The 15,449-nt window shown below is 29.7% G+C and overlaps 1 protein-coding gene across 1 annotated transcript; it reads left to right on the forward strand.

Annotated features, from left to right (window-relative positions):
* Positions 1-234: 234 nt before the first annotated feature.
* Positions 235-2,185, forward strand: LOC113847905 (heavy metal-associated isoprenylated plant protein 7). Its single transcript, XM_027477238.1, has 5 exons — positions 235-356; positions 472-688; positions 772-983; positions 1,071-1,155; positions 1,572-2,185. The coding sequence occupies exons 1-5, from the start codon at positions 348-350 to the stop codon at positions 2,039-2,041; spliced, it is 993 nt and encodes a 330-aa protein (XP_027333039.1). The 5' UTR covers positions 235-347; the 3' UTR covers positions 2,042-2,185.
* The last annotated feature ends 13,264 nt before the right edge of the window (positions 2,186-15,449 follow it).

The raw sequence follows: 15,449 nt of genomic DNA on the forward strand, positions 1-15,449 counted from the left end.
AAATTTTTAAACTTGTAAGTTTCAAACAGGTGCACTTTTGCTATTTAATTGATATTTTAATTATTATTAGCAAACTTATAATACATATTAATTTTTTTAATATTTTACTTATATTTAAAAATACTACAAAATAACAAAATGAATTATCAAAAAATAGTAGTGTAAGAAAACAAATTTTAAAAAATGATTTATCTTATATAAGTACTTTAGTAGTGGTACACAAAAGAAAGAGAAAGAGAACCGAAACAAACAAGGGGAAGAAAATAACAGCAAAAAGTAGCAGCTCCACGGAGCTTATCTCGGCATCAGAGTCCCTCTGATTAGCTTCAACCCAGAGAGTAACTCCAATGGGGGAGGTCTTCACCAACGCTTCTCTAGCTCTCTTTCTCGAATCACTTTTCTGTTTTCACTCTTCATATATTTAAAATTCATTCCCTGTTCTGATATTTACCTTCTTTTGCGTTTGTTTAGGAAGAAAAGAAACCAGAGGAGAAAATACCTGAGACAGAAGAAAAGAAGAAAGAAGAAAAGCCAGAAGAAGCCAAACCAGCGGAGAAACCGGAAGAACCGAAAGAATCCAAAACCGAAGCTGCTCCACCACCGCCACCGCCAGAGATTGTGCTCAAAGTGTTCATGCATTGCGAAGGTTGCGCTCGCAAGGTTCGTCGCTCCCTCAAACGATTCCCAGGTATCATCACTGTGGGTCTCACTTCTTTGCATCGTTTGATTCGTGGCTTTTTCTGAACACTTTGTTTTGGTGTTTGAGTTTAGGAGTTGAAGATGTCGTCACTGATTGCAAATCTCACAAGGTTGTTGTTAAGGGTGAAAAAGCGGATCCATTGAAGGTTTTGGAGAGAGTACAGAGGAAGAGTCACAGACAGGTTGAGCTTCTTTCTCCGATCCCCAAACCTCCCGAGGAGAACAAAGCCCAAGAAGAAGAGAAGCCCAAGCCCAAGCCCGAACCCGAAGAGAAGAAAGAAGAGGTGTTTCTTTTGTTTAACTTTGCTTGCCCCTCTTTGATTCTGTGAAATGATGCTAGCTTTTCCCGTTTGTTTTTCACTACTTCACAGCCTCAGATTGTGACGGTTCTGAAAGTTCACATGCATTGCGAAGCTTGCGCCCAGGAAATCAAGAGACGCATACAGAGAATGAAGGGTGTGTAACAAGTTACTATTAAGCTTAATCTCTTCTTTTTTGTTTCATGCAACAGCTCTGTTGTTGGATTAATTTAACCGAACAAAAACTTTGTACAATTGTGCTTTCACTGGGTGAAATTTGAATCTGAATCTCTCCCACGGGAAAGATATTATTCATATTCATTATTCTCATTCCATCAATTCATTCCACTACTCCATTACTTTAAATTCAGTGAATAAGAAGTCGTGAGATTTCAGGTCTGGTGATGCAGTTGAGGTCAAATTCTGTAACTTTATGATCTTATTTAATATTGCAATTAATTAATACCGAAACCCATAATTTAATTTGTGGTTTGGTGGAATATTTTATATTACATTCAGTGATTTTGTATTATTTATTAATAATAATGTTATAATTTTTGGATAACTATGCAGGAGTGGAATCAGCAGAACCGGATCTGAAGAACTCGGAAGTGAGCGTGAAGGGCGCGTACGATCCTGCGATGTTGGTTCAATACGTGTACAAGCGAACTGGGAAACAGGCAATGATAGTGAAGCAAGAGGCGGAGAAGAAAGAGAAAGTGGAAGAAGCGAAAGAAGGGAAAGAAGAGGAAGGTGAGAAAGAGAAGAAGGGTGGTGAAGAGGAGGAAAAGAAAGAGAAGAAAGAAGAAGAAGAAGGAGGAGGAGGAAAAGGAGAAGGGAAAGTAGAGGAAGAGGCAGCACCTGGTGAAGAGAACAACAAGGTTGGAGAGGTGAAGATAAACGAATACTTCTATAACCCGCCGAGGTATGGGATGGAGGTGTATGCATGCCCAGCATCAGTAGTGTACCCTGCTGCATATTACCAACAGTACCCACCGCAGATGTTCAGCGATGAGAACCCAAATGCTTGCAGTGTGATGTAAAAAGGGAGGAATGTGAGGGGTAATGTGGGGATTGGATTAGGGATAACTGTGAAGTTTGGGTGGGCAATGCCCTTTCCTAGCTCCGTTACTTGTGCCCACTGTACTATTTCTGTTTAAAAGTACAAGTATAATCGACGCATAAGCTGTAGAATTTTATTTCACTTTGTACTTTTTCTGTTCAACTAGAGAATTTACTGCGTTATTTCAGAAAACATGAAAAAACAATAACTTAAATATATATATTTTTTATCTTGGTAACACTTGTTACGTCTGATTTTTATTTATGTTTTAAATATTATCAGGATTTAGTTGACAGAAACACGGTATCACACGCACTTTATTATTTAGATTTTATTTTTTATTCTTAATTAATGTTTCTGTTTCATATTTTTTAATTTTTTTAATAAATTTTATCTAATATTAAAGAGCATGTCAACAAAAGTACAGAATTTCAAAGTATTTAAAATTGAAGGTTTTAATTGTTAATGAGTTTTTAAAAGTTATATTTAAAATTAGTATTAAAAACTTGTTATTCCTTTTTTATATTTTGTATACGATGTATTTTAAAACTGTGAATACTAAAATTTTGATTTAAATATTTTTTTTAAATAAAAATAAAAATAAAAAAATAAAAAATAAAAAAAATTTAAATTTTAATATTACAAAAGAAGAATGGAATCAAAAGGTTTAAAAAAAAAACAAAAATTTGTCTTAATAAAATAAGAAAATTTCAGAATTAATTTTTAAAAGGAAAATAGAATATGACAAATAATTAAATTCTTGAACCAATGTTATTTTATACATAAAAAAGAAAAAATTCAGAATTTTGGGCCTTTTGTGAAAACCTAACAATAAAAGGAAAAAAGGACCATGGAGCAGGAGGAGACATCAGAGGAGGCTAAAAAATTTTTGAGAGGAGGCATTCTAAAACGGGGAGAGAAAAAGAGAAAATAGAGAGAAAGAAAGGTTAGCGGAAAGGAGGAAGAACAAGAGGCAAGCAAAAATTTTCAAGAACATCAAGTAAGCTTCATCATACATTTTACACATTTTTCTTCTTCATACATATTTATATTTTGAATAAACATTTCCTATATCAAATCAATCTCAAATGATAAAAAAATATTTTAAACCACCATTTCAAATATCCATGTCTAACCACCTCTCCACTCATTCCTCCATCTATCATCATCCACAAACACAAAACTCACCATAAAAAAAAACTCTTTCCCTACCTTGTCTCATTCCTCTTCCTTTTGCTCTCAATAACCTTCACCACTCAAAATCATGGCCTCCATTAACCTCACCTCCACCCTTTCATAACCTTTTTTTTTTTTGTTTTTCTTGGAGAAAAGCACACCCCCCTAACCCTAAAGTCCTTCCCTCTCAAATCTAAAAATTTAAAATTTGAGACCATTTTATCCTTGTTTTATTTTTTTATTATTTTTTTGTCTGAATTTTTATTTTATTTTATTTTTATCATTATTTAGTTCAACATATAATTTATTGTTTTAGTTTTATTTATTTATTCATCATCATTATTATTTGTTATTATGATAATTATTAATTTATTTAATGAATGAGTTTTTATTATTTATTTTATTTTTTTTATGTTAACATTGTTTAAATTATTTTATTTTATTTTATTTATTTAAAATCTCTTGATATTGTTTACTTTACAATATCATATCTGAGTTGATTTTTTTTAAATTATTTCCTTTTTTATATTTCATTATTTATATCTTATTTTTTAGGATTGTTATCTTTTATTTTATTTATTGTATATTTGTATCATATTAATGCGATTTAATTTTATATTTATGATTAATTTATTTTATATTGTGAATACTAAATTACTTATTTTTTTATAATTAATTAATAAATAATAATATAATTGTATCAATTTATAATACTAACGTATAGCTTCTCTATCGTCATGTATTATAAATTGATAAAGTCCATGTGTACCTACGTTACCAAGACTTTATGCAATATTAACTTATCACATATTGTCATTAATTAATTAGTTAATCACTTTAATAATAATGCAAGATGTATTTCTCTTCTAAATACTAATTTACAAATCAATCAACTAATTTAAATCTAAATTATTTTATTAAGAAATAATTTATAATACTAATGTGTAGCGACTCTACCTTTATGCGTTATAAATTGTCAAAATCTATGTGTACCAACGTTACCTTAGGTTTTATATAATATAAATCTATCAAATAAAATTTTTAATGTTTTTTATTAAATGAGTATCTTCTTTAATCAATTCAAATAAATTTTTTTTTTATTTTCTTAAGTCATGTTTCAAATTTTGATAAATTAAATTACTATAATTTATTCATTTTATAAATTTTTATAATATCGATGTGTAATTTACATTGCCTTCGATAGTCTAATAAATTATAAGAAGTTTATGTATAGCTTACGCTATCTTAAATTTCTTTCAATATTAATCATAATCAAAATTCAAATTCAAATACTCCATTTACGAATAAAATATTTCTTAATGATTTGCAGTATAGTTGTGTGATCTTCCTTCACTTTCTGTATTGTTTTCTCGTAGAGTACATGTATAACTGCATTATCTTGTATCCTAAACATTATAATTTTTACGAAAAATGATTTTAATTCTAAAATAAAATTTTCTTTTACTAAACTTAATTATAATCAACTAATTTCATAATTTTTAGATAGAACTACGTGGCTTTGAGTTCCCCATTGCATCCGGGGATACGTAGGAGCGGGAACCGTACCCGTCAAGTCAAAATAATTTTTAAAATAACCCGAATAATATTTCAATAAATAATATTTCTTCTTCTAAAATAAAATAATTAATGTTTAGGGGTTAAATAAATATTTTTCAAAATTAGAATAATTTTGTACAATTAATTTTAGGTAACCATTTTTTAAACGGACGTTGTAGGGTGCTAATACCTTCCCTACACGTAAATGACTCCCGAACTCATTTTTTGGTTTCAAAGATCGTATTATATTTAAGTTTTTCAAAGGTTTTTCTTAAAAATAAACTTTGGTGGCGACTCCTCTGATATTTTGGAACGAGTTTGTCATCCGTCGTACCGTTGCGATCGCCCGGTTGCGACAAAAACATTTTAGTAATTTCTTTTATAAGTCATTAGTTTTGGTCTTACTTATTAAAAATGATTATCAAATTTTTAAAGTATAACAAATAAATATTATATTTTAAATATATTAATTGTTAAAAAATTTATATTTTAATTTAAAATTTTGTTAACTTAAAGATTGAAATTCAAACATTCATAAATAAAAAATAAAAAAAAGACAGTTATTATGTTAAAGCATAGTAAATGAATTTTTTCTGTTAAATTATTATTATTATTATTTGTTTATCTGAAATTCTAACACAGAAAGTTCATATATATATATATATATATATATATATATATATATTGTGAAACTTGTATTATCAAAATATTAACCCTTTATTTATATAAGCAGGTATTTATTTATTTAATATATAAAACATTAATTAATGTTATAAATACTTTTAGAATATAGAATAAATTTATAATATGTAATTATTATTATTATTCTTGATAAATTAGACATTTGTTTTTTTTATAAATAAGACTAAAAATAATACTTTATAATTTTTATAAAACATTTATCATGTTGTCATTTGTTTTCAATAAATGAAGTTGGTAAAAATTTAAATTAAAATTAAGGACTTTGTCTATTTTTACAATCTTTTATTTTTTTTTAAGGATATGTGATATATTATCCAATTAAAATCTATATAGATTTTTTATATTTAAAAGAATTGAAATTTAACTTAGAAAGATTGACAGAAATAAAATAAAAATCATATCTTGATGGTAAAATAAGGTCTTGTTATAAAATTTTGAATATCTACATATTTAATTATCTTTTAGCAATATTTACATAAGAGCTGCTTGATATAGAGTTTCAAAAATACAAAATTATAATCAAAATTATATTTTATGACCAAATGTGTAGTTAAATAGTTTAGACTCAAGAGTTAGGCTAACAAAATAAATAAAGTTACAAATCTTCTAAAAAGAATGTTAGGCTCAAACATTTCTAAGCCAGACCTTCTAGCTTAGGAAGTGGAAGCACCACTTGTCATACCTGCTTATGAACCATTATACGATCATTGCAATACACACCAATATAGATAGAAATGTAAGAGTGAGTTTACACAACAAATAGCTATAGCTATTAAAAAATAAAGAATATAATATAATTATTCGTACAACTTAATGTATAAATACTATTAAGAAAAATCAATACAGCAATTCAACTCATTCTCAGCCCATTTAATGCAAATGCAACAGCTCAGTTTTAATTGATTTTACAGCTTAAGTAATTCAGAAGGAACTTACAATTCTTCGTTCTGGGAGTGACCCATTCTAATATCTGGATACAGATACAACACAACTAAGCATTTTCTTACTATTACATGTCTAACCACCTAAATATGTAACTCAGTTTTAGAATGATAAAATTGGCATGATGCAACATAACCATATATATATATATATATATATAGGAGAACATTTCAAGTGAGAGGTGAAAGACATTAATAATAGCCATTGACAAGAGAGAAAAGAAAGTGGATAGTGGGGTAATAATATCAAATCTAAACTCTTTATTTTGATCTCATGACCATTATTAATGTCTCTCATTTCTCGTAATAACAAACTTCTCTCACTTGAAATGTTCCATATATATATATATATATATAAAATATTTTTAGCACATTACATTATAACATTTTAAACATTTCTTCCAGAAACAACTAGCTTCATACTATTCACTGAAACAACAAAAAATTCTCTCAGTCATACATACTCTATGTTCTATCCTAAGATTTATTTATACATCACTCTATTCTCAGCTAAATGTAGATTTATATTATCTAAGTGAATAATAATAGTCATCTAGAGTAAGCTCCCTTTACTTGAAACTAGGTTTTCTTAAATCGTACTTTTTTATGAATCCTAAAGAGATTTACAATGCCCAAAAAACTCAGATCTCCTTATTAATATAAAATAGAAAACTCTTAAGAAGAGAAATCAGGAAACAAGGAGTGAATATGGAGATCTGAGCTCTAGAAACTCAACTAGATCTGGATGAAATAGACATTCACACTTGGATCGGGAAAGAGTTTGGCTTCAAGAAAATTTTCTCCACAGAGAGGAGGTGACAGAACGGAAAGAAAACTAATGGAGAAAGTGATTTGGTGAGAAAATGAAGGTTTTTAGTTTGAAGCCCTTTAAATACCCCCAAACTCGTGACTTTCTCACTACAGAGAGTAGTTCTAACTAAAGTAAGAAATACCAGACAATGGTTTCCTTCAGCTATCTATCATTTTCGCTGCAACGAGAATCTCTCTCGCTAGAGCTAAAATTTCTCTCTCTAGCGGGAGTGTTTATTGGTCAACCTTATCCACTTCTCGCTACAGGGAGAGTCCCTTACTGCAGCAGGATACTCTTTCACTGCAATAAGAATTTCTCACTACAGCGAGAATGCTCTAGAGAGCCTAGTTTTAGGCAACTTGTCTCGCTATAACGAGACATCCTGTAGTTTACACAAATTAAATCTTACTCGAACCAAATAACATGCATCAATTTTTCACCCAATAATTATACAGCTCACATATGTAACAATTCAAGCAATTTCATACTTCCTTCAACTCACAACATTATATAACAAACATGTGTATATATCCATATAAGTCAAATAATTAAAACACCATTTTAAAGAAATACTAAATATACATATAACATAGGCCTGACACCTATTTGGTAGTTAAAATAAGGGTAAATATAATAACATAATATATCATAATTATTATTAATAAAGTGTTTGTAAAGTTATAAGATTTATTGTGTTACCTATCTTATTATATTGGAGTAGTATAATTATTATCATGAAAATATGACTGTGCTAGAAAAGAAAGTAAAAAATAGGTGGCGACAGGGATGGGTATGGGTAGGGTACTACAGTACCCATCTCCATACCCGCGTTTTAAAAAAATACTCGTACCCGACCCCATACCCGCGTGGGTATGAACATTAATCTCCGTACCCGTACCCTCTGGGTACCCGTATACCCGTCTTGTACCCATTATCCGCGCTTGTTTGAGAAAAAATATTTATAAAGAAAAATATGTTTATATAATTTCACATAAGTAGCATAATAATACAAAAATTCAATATGTAGTTGTCGAACAAGGTACAAATATAGATAAAAAAACAAATATTCAAAGATCATAAATGTTAAATGTATCTTAATATAATAATTTTCTAAACTAAAATTCTTAGAAATAATAAGCAAAACTAAACACACAAGTTATTTGTCAGTGATAATCCTATCTTGTGTGAGATTTGATTGATTAGTAATGTCAGAACGATAACGAAATAGATCTGTACAATGGTTGTCCCTTCGTGTGGGATCACTTAGTAACCTCTTGTGACGGCATTAACAACTAACTCTAATGAATAACATTTCATAGTTATTAAGTTTTAATGAGACAGACATTGAGAATGAGAATAGAGTTAGAGTAGAGAAGTTCACTACTAACAATAGAAAGTTGATACATAAAATATTTTTTTTAACTTTTGAATTTCAAATTGTAAGAAAAATAATAGATTTAATTAAAATAATATAATATAATTAATATATATATATATATATATATATTAATACTAGTATTTTTTAACTCATATACTATACGAAAGTATTTTATCAAAAATATAAATTTTTGAAAAATTATTTTAGTGAATTAAATATTTCTAATGTATATAAATTTTAAAAAAAAGAATTTGAATAAAAGATAAATAGTTACAATAAAATTTTATAATAAAGAAATATACGTGTATATTAAAAAAATTATACTTTTTTATCTTAAAAAAATTAACAAATAAAAATTAACAATAATTTTTTATATTTATATCTTTTCAAAAACTTCTTTGAATGTGAATAAATAGTAAGAATAATATTATTTAGATTCAATAAATTATAGTTGTGCTTGTAATACATATGTTGAATAGAAAAATATTATTTTAAATTAAAATATAAAAATAAAATTTAAATATTATTAATAAATAATAAGTTTACGGTAATAGTAAATGATTGTAAAATTTATAAAATATTTATAATATATTTATTATTTATCATTCACTTTATGATTAAAACATCAATATGATTTTATTAACAAAAATATTTGTGTAAAAAATATTTTATGTGTGTCATATATAAATAATATTTTAAAAAAAGTCAATCTCATATTAACTATGTAATAATTAAATTGTGTTAGCCGAATTAAATGATATAAAATAGTAAATAATTTTTTCTATTAAAAATATAAATCAAAATAAATTTTTATATTAATCTTATATAACTTCACATAAGTAATATAATAATACAAAAATTCAATTCATAATTGTAGAATAAAGTTCAAGCATATATATAGATATATATATATATATATATATATATATATATGCGGGTATGGGGCGAGGTGGGTACTTAGATACCCATACCCGCACCCATCCCCATTAAAATTTGTGAGTTTTTACCCACACCCATACCTATACCCGTATAGCGAGTAAATACCCTACCCATTGTGGGTAAATTTTGCGGGTGCCCATCGGGTACTTTACCCATTGCCATCCCTAGCGACATGGGGTGTGAAAAAAAGAAAAAAGATGGATAGAGTTTCTCTCCAATAAGAGGCCCACACAACAGGCTATTAACTCAATGGTAAAGCTCACCCTGACAATTGCGTGTTGTTCTGGACTTTGAAGGCTCTCAGCCATGTAAATATGATTAAGTTAGAAAAGAAGGTAAAAAATAACACTTGTCTTTCTCAAAACCACACCTAATTTATTCTACTACCTCTATCTGTCCTCTCTCTCCTAATATATTAAAAATTAAAAGATTTATTAAATTATTTATATATTTTTAATAAATTAAAAGTAAATAACTTATACAAAGTAAAAAAAAAATTAATTTAGTAAATATAGACAAAAGGATATCTCTCCTTTCTCTTTCTCCTCTATTTTTATATGTATTTAAAATATATTAAATTATTTTATATATTTTTAAAATTCAAAAATATATTATATTTTTTCATTTTCTATAAATTAAAATAAATAACTAATACAGAGTAAAAAAAATTAAAATTTAATTTAATAAAATACAGATAAAGGATAATTTTGTCATTTTCTATACACTTATATCATTCTTTCTATTAGTCAATAACTTGCCATTAGCTAGTTTCCAGAGAAAGAAATTAATTTTAGGGAAACCCTCACAATTCCAAACAAAATTAAAGATATCATTATTTTGAGAAGAAATTTAAGGGACAGTGGTAATTAATTGATAAGTTGTTTTAATTGAGAACACTCCATTGTTCGTGAGGTTCCAAAAAAAATAAATCCTAGCCCCTACTAATTTGAGCTATACACTTCTAGACACATTTAGGGAACTGATATTTAATCCTATCCCAGTCTCACTCACCCTTAACAAAGAATAACCTAACAGGAATATCCAGGTCTTCACTTAAGATAGGAAAGTTAACAACTTTGCTAAGATTATTAAACTGAGGAATCCAACTGTCAGCCTAAAATTTAGTAGTCATTCTATCCCCTATGACCCAACTAAGGCTTTGAGAAAACAAAAGCCAAACAGAAGTAAGACTCTTCCATAAAGAGGAGTAAGCTGGACCACTATTAGAATTAGGCTGTTTTCCTAAGGTGAATCTATATTTATGCCTGACCACTAATCCCATATATCATTAGGAGACTTTATGAGTCTCCAACAAAGTTTCATCAAATAAGCTTTACTCAACATATGTAAATCTTCAAATCTAAGGCCCCCCTCTTTCTTGGGTCTGCAGATTTTATGTCACCCAATTAAATGAAATTTTCTACCTCCAAGGAACTCCAAATGAACTTTTTACAAATGCTGTTAATTTCATTACAAATCGAACTGGGAATTAGCTGGGTTTGCATAACATAAATAGAGATGCTCATAATACAGGATTGAGCAAGAGTAACTTTACTAGCTAAAGATATAGTCTTCATTTTTCAGAGAGACAGTTTCTTCCTAATTCTATCAATAAGAAAACCAAACTGATGCCTAGTCAGTTTTAAATGGGAAGCAGGAATGTCAAGGTAATTGTCAAGCTGAGATGAAGGCTTAATATTCAAGTAGCCACTAAGGGATAGTTTCTTCCTAATTCTATCAATAAGAAAACCAAACTGATGCCTAGTCAGTTTTAAATAGGAAGCAGGAATGTCAAGGTAATTATCAAGCTGAGATGAAGGCTTAATATTCAAGTAGCCACTAATGGATTGGATTAAAGTTACATCAATATTTTTAGAAAAGAAAATAAGAAGATTTAGTTTTATTAACAGTTAAACCAAAGGCATCACTGAAGCTTTTTAACAAAATTAATAATATTAGTATGCTTCATATCAGCTTTAACAAGAAAAATATCATTAGCAAAAAACAAATCAGATAACTTAGGACCATGGTTACTAAACTCAAAAGTATACTAAGAACCCTCCCTAATACTGTCCTTAATTAAATAAACTAGTCTCTCAATACACATAACAAAATTATAAGGAGAGAGGGGTCTCCTTGCCTAATCCCTCTAGAGGGCTTAAAGGTATTAGAGATTTCTTTATTCAAATTTATATGCATGGAGGAGGAAGAAATATAGTAATGAATTAAATTTACAAAATAAGGATCAAAACTAGCTTTAGTAAAAGTGTTAGTAATGAAACCCCATCTAAGCCTATCATAAGTTTTCTCTAAATCTAATTTTAAAATCATATAGCAACTCATACTTTTCAGTTTGGACAGGAAATGTAAAAGTTCATGGAGAATGATAGAGTTATCTATACCCTGTCTGCTTAGAATAAAGCTACACTGGTTGGCTAAAATTAAATGAGGTAAGGAATCCCTTAGTCTATTGGCAATGATTTTTGTAACTATTTTATAACTAACATTACATAAAGATATTAGCCTAAAATTTTTCATATATTCAGGATTATCAGACTTTAGAATAAGAGAAATACCAGTTTCATTAACATTGGATATGAGAGAAGGATTGTTATAAACATCCTGAACAAACTTAAAGATGAAAGAGGCTATGACCTTCTGCTGGTTTTTAAAAAATAAAATGTGAAATCCATCTAGACCAAAAGACTTGAAGTTACCAATAGTAAATAAGAAGCTTTCACTTCTTCAATAGAGAGTTCAACATTTAAACTAGATATGTCAATATCCCTAAAGAGCACTGACTATGGAGGCTGAACCTATGAGGAGTGTGATCAGAGTAAATATTCTGAAAATATTGAATGACCATACTCTTAATTTTAAGGAGATCAAATTTCCTACTCTCATCTTCATTTCTGAGAGCTTCAACCATATTTTTATTTCTAAGCACAGTAGCAGCTAAGTGGAAAAACTTAGTAATCCTATCTCCTAAAGGAAGCCAATTAGCCCTGTATTGATGGTACAAACAAGATTCTTCTTGGTCAAGCAATAATTGATATTCTTTCCAGAGGGATTTCATAAGCTTTCTTAAGAAAGGATTCTCCCATTAGCTAATTTATGAGAAATCCCTTGCAATCTACTGAACAACCTCTTTTTTCTTTGAAAAATATTACCAAAGACATTAATATTCTAGTCTGAGATATTATTCCTAAACCTCTCAACATTTCAGACCAAGAGCTAGAGCTCAGCCAAGAATTCTTAACTTGAGTTTGGAATTCATTGTGGGTAATCTAGTGAGCAAGAAATTTAAACTATTTGGGCTTACTCAAAACAAGGTTCTCATCTTTTATCTTAAACCAGAGGCCTAAATGGTCAGATAATAATGGAATATGGTAACAGTGTTATTAGGGAAGATAGACCTCAAAAACTCAGTAGCTACAACTCTATCAAGCCTATCTTGTAAATCTCCTTTTTGCCAAGTAAAGGGACTCCTTTGAAACCCAAATCATGGAGGTTACATTGAAAAAGACAATCAACAAATTGTCTCATCTTGCTATAAGAGGCATGTCTACCACTAACTTTTTTAGATTCAAAAAGAATGGAGTTAAAGTCTCCAGCCAAGCATTAGGGAAGATTAACTGAAGCACTAAACTCTATTAATTCCTCCCAACATTTAGATCTTAGATTATCATGTGGACTAGCATATATTGAGGAGAGTATCCAATCATTTGCGCCCAGATTACTAATTTTAAGGTGGATAACAAACTGAATTTTAAGAATAATAGAGACATAAATTTTACTAGACTTCTAACAACATCAAATACCTCTAGAGAAACCAATGGCATCTACTTTCTCGTGACTATCTATATTAAAATCTTTAATTATCCCATTAGCTTTATCTAAACTAACCCTAAGTTCAAAAATAGCAATGAAATCTAATCTATTTAGCAAAATTAAGTCATTTACCAACCTACAAAAGGTCTTATTTCCAATCCCTCTATAATTCCAGAACAAATAATTCATAAGAGACCAGAGAGAGAATTTAGGAAGCATTTGAAAGATGTTGGAAACCATAATCAAAGATATCCCTTTATTGAGTAGATTCATAAGTAGACAAAACAGTTTCAGATTTCTTAAGAAAATTGAGGGCATTTATATCCATGAAGGGATTTAAGTCAATGGGCTTAGCAGAATGCTCTCCAAACTGATAGGGAGAGGTTTGCCTTTGATTAATTGAATTGATTCCTAATAAATCTTGGATAGTGCTATCTTTATAAAGTTCCTTTAGCATCTGATGCATTAATCCAAGGATTTTCTTATTACTAGCCTGATTGCTTATGTCTGTAGGGAGAATCAGATCAGAGATTGGGATTTTATCTCCCTTCTCTCAACCTTAGGTTTAGATCTAATTTTAGAAACTTTTTTAAGGGAACCACCCAAGGATATCTCAGGGTTATACCTCTCAGAATTCTTAGATACACCTAGGTTAGAATGTACCTTATCCCCCTCGCCCTGTGAACTAGAGGGTTCCTTCGTAATATGTTCTAATTCCTGATTTTGCTCCTCATTAGAACACCATATCTAGAGCCTGATAGAGAACCTCTGATCTTACTATTATTTAGGCTTGACACACCTACTACCTTAGCTTGCCCTATTTTCTTTGTAAGGGGTCTTTTAACCATCATCCAAGGGTCAAATCTACCTTGATCAGGGGAAGGATCCTTCTCAAAATCACCTTGAGTTTGCTTAACAGAAGAGGGGAGCATGGAACTAGACCCTTCCTCAATCCCTTGCATTGAAGTATCATTAACAACAGAAGGGTTCATAGATTCAAAATTAATCTTATAGGTATCTGGACAAAAATCTTGTCTATGACCATGTTTTCCACCGCTAAAACAAATTAAATGAAGACCCTCATATTTCACCCTAAACTCTTTACCTAGAACCTTACAAGAAAGAATTAATTGTTTCCTAAGGTCCAACTCAACATAAATCCTAACGAACCTACCTCTCGATATCAAGGAAGTATGATGATCAATCTTTAACATTGATCTCAGGCAGGTACCAACCTGCCACAAAATTTTTTCGTTATAGAGTTCTAGGGGAAGATCTAGGATTTGCACTCAGGTTGCTATTTTCCTCAAGTTATGGTCTTGAGGCCTGAAAAAATACCTCCATCTTTGAACTAAGAGATAGTGGTCTAAAATAAGCCAAAGTCCCTCAAAGAGGGCAATTTGATAATCATCCATATTGTCAAATTTAATAAGAAAAAATTTATTATTTAAGTCTAAAACTTTTAAGAAACCATTTTCCCCCCCTCAAATATGACCTAATTTTTGGTTTAGATAGTTAAAACTCACTAACTTTGACCTAATAATTTGATTATTAGGGTAGACTTCCATGGTGAACACCAGACCTCGTAATCATTCAAAGCAATTTTTAAGTCAAGGTAAAGATTTTGAGTTTCGTTTTTATTTATTATATCAAGCTCCTCTATATCAGATAGAATATTAAAGTCATCTAAGATGCATTTAACAATCTCTTCATCTTGAAAGACCAGATCTAGGTCACCAGATCTAAGTCTTTCGAGGCCAATACCTTGTCCTTATAAGACACAACACTAGAGGGTGAAGGGTTAGAAAACACCTAGATATCATGGTTGCCTTGAGAATCTTCTTCTTGGTTAGCTTTTTGCATATCCATGCTCTAGCCATCAAGATCCACTATGACCCTTTTCTTGCTCCTACTCATCATATCTTCCTCCTCTAAAGAGCGTTTCTCTACCTCCAACCTTTCCATCCCAGATCTAGCAGGTTCGCACCAGTTTCTTAGAAAGAAAGTCTCCCAAATGCGTGATGAAGACTCCTAGAGGTGCAGCAGCACCGTG

Source organism: Abrus precatorius, unplaced genomic scaffold, assembly GCF_003935025.1.
Source record: "Abrus precatorius isolate BTA unplaced genomic scaffold, Abrus_2018 Scaffold10, whole genome shotgun sequence".
Lineage (NCBI taxonomy): Eukaryota > Viridiplantae > Streptophyta > Magnoliopsida > Fabales > Fabaceae > Abrus > Abrus precatorius.